The sequence below is a fragment of the Wolffia australiana genome, chromosome 1 (genome assembly GCF_029677425.1).
Source record: "Wolffia australiana isolate 7733 chromosome 1, ASM2967742v1".
NCBI classification, from domain to species: domain Eukaryota; kingdom Viridiplantae; phylum Streptophyta; class Magnoliopsida; order Alismatales; family Araceae; genus Wolffia; species Wolffia australiana.
The window spans coordinates 22,516,434-22,526,069 of NC_135835.1; the positions used below are offsets into that span (position 1 = coordinate 22,516,434).

The window sequence follows — 9,636 nt, forward strand, 5'->3', positions numbered from 1 at the left end:
AGGGATTATACATAAACAAAAATTGATGACAGATTAGTTCCATGAAATATTTGGCTCACTCATGTATGCCTTTTAGAAAACGCAATGTATGTTGGCGTCTAAATTTTTGGTGAGTTGAACTATCAATGGGGTTAAGTGATCAATGCTTGACTAATATGTGATAGATACAGGTCAATAATTAGCTTAGCCGATAAGGATTTATTGGTATTCTGAAGTCATTAGATGTATTTTATATGCATGTTTTCATTTAAATGATCATATATCCATGTTATTGTACTTTAAAATGATTTATTACATCATTAGGATGAGGTTCTGGATTTTTTATTTTATGGTATTTTAAAATAATTTTTTAACTTTAGTTCATATGTTATCAAGGGTGTTTAACATTTTTATAATGAAATTGTGAGATTTATTATTTTTTGACAGTCCATAGAATTTTTTGACATAAATTCATTAAAATTTTGTTTTAAAGGTCATCACATATTAACGGATTTAAATATATTTAGGGGTTTATCCTATTTTCAGAATGATATATTATGGGATTTTTACATTAATTTTAAAAGGGAAAATCCTTAGAAGTACAGAATATCCTTTTTAGTTTACCTGAATACTTTTTTTAGTTCTTGACTTTTTGAATTCTTCCAAAAATTGCATACCACATTGGAAATCCATCCCACTGATCAGAGGAGAGGGAAAATTGGATGCCTCATATAGCTCAATTTTGAAACCATGAGATTATGTTATTCTATACTAGAAAATAACGCCTCATCTCACTAAAAAAATAAAATAATCCAAAAACTTATTTTATAAATTATGTTAATTAGGTTAAATATTTTCCCTAATATATTTAATTATCTTTAATTAATGTTTACTAATTTTATTTTTTTTAATTATATTTAACTCCTGAAATAAATATAAACATTACAAGAAATAGAAATTAAAACTGGAATTCACTTGTTTAATAATGGTTTCCCATTTTATCTGAGCCAAGAAAATTCAATCAATGAACTTTTCTGGTTTCATTTGAAAGCTATGATTCGAATCCTATAATCCTAATTGTGTAAATTTCATCTCAGATTGGCAATTGCGGCCTAGTTAATTATCTACACCCATTTATGGTATCCTTTCAAGGCAATTTCGAAAATATATACATATGTATATTTAAAAACCCTTTTTTATCATCCATGTAACCACATTTAACAATCTTCATACTTTATCTAGCTCTTTTGTATCTTTTTAAGTTTAAATTATTGAATTTTCTACCTAGTTGAGAATCGGGGAAATTATCCAAGGATGCGTATAAAAGACCAAAGGGTGACGTAGAGAGAGAAAGGTGAAAAGCAGGGCCGTTATCATCCTGAACTGAAAGTCTTGATGTTTGACAGGGCTCGTTGCGGAGATGAACTGAAGATGGGAAATTGATTTAGGAAAACATTTTGTGCTGCTGAGGTGATATGTAGTCCAGTAGATGCTGCTGAGTAATGGTCTTGGCATGCTGTGCTGAGCAATGTATTGTAGGCCCCAGTAGAGTGTAACGGAAAGCTGTCGCATTTAAATGATGAAAGAGAACTCCCTCAGCCTGACCTTCCACCTGAAAGGAAGGAAAGAACAAATAATTATGTGGATTGAGTTGGATGGAAATTGTTGAGTTGGCTTTGAGAGGAAGACATGATTGAAAGAAGGAACCAAAGATCAGGGAAAATTTTGACTTGATTTTGGCTCGATTATAAATTGTAAATTTTGCCCTGTTTTCGACAGCGAAAAGTGAGATGACCCAACTGAGTAGACTGAATTGGGAGAACTCATGATTTCCGAGAGGGAAAAGAGAAAGTGCAAGATGACATTGAGTTAGATAAATGTGTACTTGAAGACGCATGTTGTTTAAAACAGCGAGGATAATTTATATCCTCCAACAAAGGAAATTCGTGGAGGATAATTTATATCTCCAAATGTGGTCTCCGACTGATCATTGAAGAACATATTTAGAGAAGAAACGACCAAAAAATCTAAACAGGTTATATTTGGAATATTATCCTCCACAATTTTACCGTTTATATCTCGCAATGTGGTAACAGCCTGATCACTAAGGACATATTAGAGCACTTGCAATCCCCAAAGTTCCACAGCCGCAGCCAAAATCCGCCACGATTTTACTGATTATACCTCGAGATGTGCTCTCCGCCTGATCATTAAAGAACACATATTAGGAGAACAGACCACCAAAAAACCTGATTTTTATTTATTTGTTGACAGAATTTTTCTCGTCCAGAATGCAAACGGGCATGAGAAAATCCACAGGGTTCATGACAAAACTAATCAAATAGCCAAAAACCAGGATTTTTTCGGAATTAACAGATCAAATCTTTAAGACTTTTAACAGAAAAATTGAAGAACACATATTAGGAGAACAGACCGCCAAAAAACTTGATTTTTATTTATTTGTTGACTGAATTTTTCTCGTCCAGAATTTGCTGACAGAATTTTTCTCGTCCAGAATTTGCTGACAGAATTTTTCTCGTCCAGAATGCAAACGGGCATGAGAAAATCCATAGGGTTCATGACAAAACTAATCGAATAGCCAAAAACCAGGATTTTTTCGGAATTAACCTTATCCTTTCACGTTCTAACGGCCATGAAAACACCACTTGACAAACAGATCCAGAGATAAGATCAAAAAATCAACCGTAAATAAAGGAAACAATCAGTCGATAGTCAAAATGGAAGGAACTCATGATAAGCGAGACATTACGGTGATGATCATTCTCGAAGCTATGATTCTGGCCAATACAGACATGCTTTGATTTGATCGGCATGAAATTATTTTTCTAGGATTTGCCTCCAATCAATTTTCTAGGATCGGCATGAAATCATTTTTCTGGCCATTACCGACACCTGGTCAATACCGACATGCTAGGATTAGACTCCAATTCCGCATAAAGGGTCATTTTTCTGGAGATTTGATCGGCATGAAACGGAAAATTTTCAATCGTAACAGAAAAATTGCGAGAGAGGAAGAGATAGCAGAGAGAGGGGGGTAGAGGTCAGGCGAGAGGGAAAGGAACTTGCTTGCACGATGAATGCAGATAAATCCAAAACAGTAAGTCCCAAAAAAAAAGTAACTTCTTGCACGCTTGATTATGACTCTTCTCAGGCCAAAAATCAGCTCCACTTGATCCCGGACAGATAAAATTCTGAAAGATTTGATCGGCATGAAACGGCATGAAACAAAATGAAACGAAAAATTTTCAATCCTAACAGAAAAATTGACCAGGTGGATCGTCAAAATAGAGAAACATGAATCTTACTCTCACAAAAAAAGAAAGTAACGTTGCACTGAATACGCAGAAACCTGGATTCGACTGGCCTCCAAATCCGCAGAAAGGGTCCTTTTTCTAACGATTTAACCGGCGTGAAATGGAAATTTTTCACTCGTTGTTGTAAAATCGACAGGAGGATCGTCGAAATGGGAAAACATGAATTATACACTCAGGAAAAAAGAAAATAACGTCGCCTTGAATACCCAAAAACCATAATTTGTCTGGCATCAAATTCCGAACAAAGGGTCATCTTTCTACCGATTGAAATGCTCACAATTTAAAAAAAAATTAAATTCAAAATTATTCGAAATTTCGAACAAAATTCGAAATTTCTCGCTGTTTTCTTGCTCATTTCAGCGATCTGTGAGGATTTGAATCGTTTCTTGCTCTAAACGAACGTTCCCGCTGATTTCTAGGTCATTTCGATCTATATTCCATCGCGGAAGAGGAAATGAAGAGCGTGCATTTTGAATATTCTTACTCCTCTTTAGCTCATCTTAAGGAGCGTTGGATTCAAAATCTCTTCTCAATAATCGCAGATTTAATCGGATTTGCCAATTCAGACATTCTTGTTGGTTTCTAGCGACTGAAATATCTCCTTGACAGGATTGGTGGATCAGGAATCGACGTCCGCAGCAAATCGAGGGCGAGGAACAAAGCCTAAGATCGTTAAACTTGATCTATCTAAGATCAAGATCATCGATTTTTTACTGAAACTCGTTCTCAAATTCGGAACAAAGGGTCATCTTTCTAGCGATTTAACCGGCATAAAACAGAAACATTTAGCTCGGAACAGTGAAATCGGCCAGGCTTGACAAACAAAGAGACTGATGATAAGCGACTGATGACAAACAAAGAAACATATAGGAAGAAAGTGATGATAAGCGAGACAATACCCTTTCACATTCACGTTCATTCTCGAAGCTATGATTCTGGCCAATACCCTTTCACGTTCAATGACATGCTTTGAATTTGGCCAATACCGTTCGTGATTTGAGAACGCAGCGGGAGAACGGGGCAGGAGACCGCGGCTGGGAGCGAGAGATGTGGAGATGTAAACGCTCAATGCTTTCATATTCCACAAAGCTGATGTAGATCCTTACAGTTAAGTTGAAGCAGAAAACCGTTCAGATTACCAGAAAACCGTTCAGGCGATCAGGGACGAAGTGGTGAAGCAGTCGCCCTACGCTCGGGCGATCAGGGACGTGGAGGACGAAGAAATCCGGAGCTTCTTCTACGGCATGTTCCCATGGCAGGTGATCTTCTTCCGCAGTTTCTGCTGATCGTATCCGCGAGCTTGGTCGGGGAGGGGCTGTTCTACCGCGCCGCGATCCAGGTCAGAAATCAAATCAAAAAAAAAACCCGGAAAATTGGATTAGAATTGCGTTTAGGAAGCGATCGAAAACCCAAAGAGAACCAGAACGAAAAACATCGAGAAAACCCAAAGAGACCCAGAAAACCCAAAGCGAATGAATGAAAAACCCAAAGGGAATACCGTTCGAGATTTGAAGAAGACCGAGGAGAAGAGGCTGATGGTCTCTGTCATGCGAGAGATGGGAGGTCGATCGAGAAATGCTGTTTTTCGTTACGAGGAGAAGCTTGATCCGAGTAGAAGAGGCTGGGAGCGGGAGAAGAGGAGATTTGGAGATTTGGGGAGCGGGAGAAGCGAATGGAAAACCCAAAGCGAATTGCTGTTTTCTCTCTCTTCTCTCTCCCTCTCTTTCTCTCTTCTCTCTCCAACTCTTCTCAGCCAATCAGAGGCCAGAAGGGTACACGAATTTCCTTTATATATATAGAGATAGAGATATGTTCATTTATTTTTTTTTTTAATATAATTCTGTATTATATCAAAATATAAATTTATGCTTAACTTCCACGTGTACAAGAGAGGTAGAAACAGAGAGACAATAGAAACTAAGGCAGAGGACTGCAACGTTTTGTCATTGTCTGTCAAACTCAGCACTCGCCAAGTTTCCCTCAAACTCACCATGCTCACTCTTTAAAACCCCGCATCATCAGATTTCCCCCCCACCTCTCTATCTCTCTCTCCCTATCATCTCTTTCATCTCTATCTCTATCTCTATCTCTATCTCTGTCGCTGTCTATCTTTCTATCTGTCTATCTCACTAGAGAAGACTTGAGCAGCGGAAGATGGCGGCCAGAGAGCAGGCTTTTCCTCCGCAGAGGCAAGAGAAACAGCCCGGCAAAGAACATATACTGGAGCCCCGCCCTCAGCCCACCATGGGGGATTACACTCCATCCAACAAGCTCCGGGTAAAAACTCAAACTAACTCTTAAACCAATCCTATACTTACTTTTTTTGGAATTTTCCTTTCTTTGATCTCGGATACATGTTATTCTTTTATGTTCTTCGGAAACGGAACAAAGTCATCTTTTTTCATGAGAATATCTTCGTTTCATTAATCTTCCGTTCTTGCTCTTTTATTTTTTCTTCGGAGGCAAAAAAGGTTGTACGTTTATCGTCTTTTGTTCTCATTCTATGATAAAGTTAATTGAACAGACTAAAATACGAAAAAATATTTGTTTTAATGGCAACCAAAAGAAAGTCTTCGTTTCGCCCTTACATTCTCTTTTAAGTTCTTCTTCGGAACCAAAGAAAGTTACTTGTTCGTCAGCTTTTCTTCCTTTTTTTAGGGTTAGAATTTTTTTTCATAAAATTCTCTTTCCCAAAATGAATCATTTATCATGGAAGTATCTTCTTTTTCTTCGCGATCAACGCAAAATCGTCGTCCCATTAATCTTTCATGCATGCCCTTTTATTTTTTCCTTCTTAACCCTATCAATCTGTCCATTTCATTTCATCATGCAAAAATATCTTCTTTTTCTTGCCCATTAATCTTCCATACATGCCTCGTTTATTCTGTCTACGTAACCAAAACAAAGTTTTATGTTAAGAAAATTTTTCCCAAAAAAACCAAAAATAATTGCTCACAAAATCGTTTATCATGGAAATATCTTATTTTTCTTCGCAATCAAAACAAAATCGTCGTTCCCTTATTCTTTCGTGCACTCTATTTTATTTATTTCTTCCTAACCCTGCTAATCTGTCCATTGCTCACCCATGAAGTAAAAATAGCTTATCTTTCTTGGCAACCAAAACAAAATCCTCATTCCATTAATCTTCCATACATACCCTTTTATTCTGTCTACGTAACCAGAACAAATTAACTTCTCTTAAACAACCAAAACAAAGTTTTAGAGTAAGAAATCTTTTTCAGAAAAAAACTTAAGAACGAAAAAATACCCAAAAAATCATTTATCGTGGAAACATCTTCGTTCTCTTCGCAACCAAAGCAGAATCGTCGTCCCATTAATCTTTCGTAAATTCCCTGTTACTTATTTCTTCCTAACCCTGCTAATCTGCCCATTACTCTCCCATCAAGCAAAAATATCTTCTTTTCCGTGGCAACCAAAACATACCCTTTAATTCTATTTAACAGCCAAAACAAAGTTTCACGGTAACAAAAAATTTCCAGGAAAACTTAAAAACAAAAAATAGCCAAAATAAGTTATTCATCAGGGAGATAATCTTCGTTTCCTTCGCAACTGAATCAAAATCGTAGTCCCATTAATCTTTTCATACGTTCCCTGTTAGTCTGTCCATTTCCCACGGAATAACCAAGACGAACTAATTCATCCAGACAAACAGATTGAATGTTGTTTTGGTTGCCAAGAAAACGAATTAGTAACACATCTGATCTTTCTGGGGACGAATTATTACTTCGTCCAAACAAAGAGAAATTGAACGTAATTTTTTTTATTTTTTGGGGGCAGGGGAAGGTGGCGCTGGTGACGGGGGGGGACTCGGGGATAGGGAGAGCGGTGTGCCACGTGTTCGCACTAGAAGGGGCCACGGTGGCCTTCACGTACGTGAAGGGGGAGGAGGAGAGGGACGCGGAGGAGACGTTGGAGATGCTGCGGGGGGCGAAGACGGGGGAGGCGAAGGAGGCGATGGCCATAGCCGCGGACCTCGGCTACGAGTACGCGTGCAAGAAGGTCGTGGATGACGTGGTGACGGCATGGGGACGGATCGACGTCCTCGTCAACAACGCCGCGGAGCAGCACGTCGCCCCCGACCTGGAGCACATCGACGAGGCCCGCCTCGAGCGCGTCCTCCGCACCAACCTCTTCTCCTACTTCTTCATGTCCAAGTGCGTGTCTCTCTCTCTCTCTCTCTCTCTCTCTCTCTCTCTCTCTCTCTCTCTCTCTCTCTCTCTCTCTCTCTCTCTTACTCATTCTCTCCTTCTCTCTTATTCTCTCTCTCTATCTCTCTCTATCTCTCTCTTACTCATTCTCTCCTTCTCTCTTATTCTCTCTCTCTCTCTGTCAATCTTCCTCTCTATCTCTCTCTGCCGGTCTCTCTCCCTCCCGCCCTCTCTCTCTGTCTCTCTCTTTCTCACACACACACTCTCTGTGTCCCCTTATGTGTCTGTCTCTCTCTCTCAATCATTCTCTATGTGTCTATCTCTCTCTCTCACTCAATTCTCTCCATGTCTGTCTTTTTCTCACTCACTCATTCTCTCTGTGTCTGTCTCTCTCTCTCACTCATTCTCTCCATGTCTGTCTTTCTCTCACTCACTCATTCTCTCTGTGTCTGTCTCTCTCTCTCACTCATTCTCTCCATGTCTGTCTTTCTCTCACTCACTCATTCTCTCTGTGTCAGTCTCTTTCCTTCTCTCTATCTATCTCTCTCTCTCACTCTCTCTGTGTCTGTCTCTCTTCCTCTCTCTGTCTCTACCTCTTCCTCTCTCTGTCTCTCTCTCACTCTCTCTGTATCTGTCTCTCTTCCTCTCTCTATATGTCTCTCTCTCTCACTCACTCTCTCTGTGTCTGTCTCTCTCCCTCTCTCTCACTCACTCTCTCTCTGTCTCACTCTCTCTCTCTCTTCTCTCTCTCACACTCTGTCTCTCTGTCTGCCTCTCTCACTCACTCTGTCTCTCTGTCTCTCTCTCTCTCTCTCATTCTTCCTCTCTGTCTCTTACTCTTTCTCTCTGTCTGTCTGTCTCTCTCTCATTCTGTCTCTCTGTCTCTCTCATTTTCTCTATCTCTCTCTCTCACTCTGTCTCTCTGTCTCTCTCATTTTCTCTATCTCTCTCTCTCACTCTGTCTCTCTGTCTCTCTCTCTATCTCACTCACTCTCTCTGTGTCTCACTCTGTCTGTCTCACTCTCTCTCTCTGTCTTCTCTCTCACTCTCATTCTTTCTATCTCTCTCTCTCTTTCTCTGTCTCATTCTCCCTCTCTGTATGTTCTGTCTGTCTCACTCTTCCTCTCTCTGTATCTCTCTCTCTATCTCTCCCTTTCTGTCTCTGTCTCTCTCTCACTCTCCCTCTCTGTCTCTCTCTCACTCTCCCTCTCTGTCTCTCTCTCTCTCTTTCTCTGTCTCTCTCTCTCTCTTTCTCTGTCTCTCTCCCGCTCTCTCACTCTCACTCTCTCTAAATATCTCTCTCTATCTCTCTCTAAAGATCTCTCTCTCTATCTCTCTCTAAAGATGTCTAGTTTGAGCGCAGGCACTGTCTCCCACACATGAGGGCGGGCTCGGCGATCATCAACACGACCTCCGTGAACGCGTACAAGGGCCACCCGACGCTGCTTGACTACACGGCCAGCAAGGGGGGTGTCGTGGCCTTCACCAGGGCCCTCCACGTGCAGGTCATCGGCCGGGGCATCCGGGTCAACGCCGTGGCTCCTGGGCCGGTCTGGACCCCCCTTATCCCCGCGTCCTTCCCCGAAGACAAGGTGGCCCAGTTCGGCAAAGACGTCCCAATGGGCCGTGCGGCCCAGCCCAGTGAAATCGCCCCTTCCTTTCTCTTCCTCGCCTGCGACCGCGACTCCTCCTACGTCGCCGGCCAAGTCCTCCACCCCAACGGTATTTTTTTCCCACCATTTTTCCATTTTTCTTTTTCCTTTTCCTTTTTAATTTGAGTTTTTTTTTGTTATTGGGCCGCCAGGTGGCGTCGTTGTGAACGGCTGATAATAAGAGTTTTACTGTCGTTTCTCTGTAAATGAGCTGTTTTATAAACAATAAGAGTTTTACTGGGCTTTTTTGTTAAATTTAGTGGGCCCACTGTCCATGCCGACGGAGACGTGACCTGGGATAGAGATATTTATCAAACGGATAAATATCTCCGTCTGTCCCTACTCCTAGCTCTGTCTCTATCTCTGTCTCTATCTATCTCTATCTATTTTTCTCTGTATCTCTTTTCATCTGAGTCTCTATCTATATATCCATCTCTATCTCTATCTCTATCTCTACTTATATATTTATCTATTGCTATCTCTATTTCTACCCTTGTTAAT

General features: G+C 40.3%; 1 protein-coding gene and 1 long non-coding RNA gene across 4 annotated transcripts; one reads left to right on the forward strand and one right to left on the reverse strand.

Annotated features, from left to right (window-relative positions):
* Positions 1-1,332: 1,332 nt before the first annotated feature.
* On the reverse strand, positions 1,333-5,036 carry LOC144711168 (uncharacterized). Of its 3 annotated transcripts, none has more exons than XR_013583489.1 (5): positions 4,813-5,036; positions 4,421-4,629; positions 4,214-4,348; positions 2,049-2,182; positions 1,333-1,591 (listed from the first exon to the last, which is right to left on the reverse strand). It is a non-coding gene; the product is annotated as an uncharacterized LOC144711168 (long non-coding RNA). The 3 variants fall into 3 exon arrangements; XR_013583487.1 differs by having other exon boundaries at positions 4,454-4,634; positions 4,813-5,032; XR_013583485.1 differs by having other exon boundaries at positions 4,454-4,629; positions 4,813-5,029.
* Positions 5,037-5,330: 294 nt separating this feature from the next.
* LOC144711158 (NADPH-dependent aldehyde reductase 1, chloroplastic-like) lies at positions 5,331-9,390 on the forward strand. The gene is made up of 4 exons (XM_078585083.1): positions 5,331-5,591; positions 7,113-7,489; positions 8,847-9,205; positions 9,288-9,390. Exons 1-4 carry the CDS (start codon positions 5,469-5,471, stop codon positions 9,308-9,310), a joined length of 882 nt encoding a protein of 293 aa, XP_078441209.1. The 5' UTR covers positions 5,331-5,468; the 3' UTR covers positions 9,311-9,390.
* Positions 9,391-9,636: the final 246 nt, after the last annotated feature.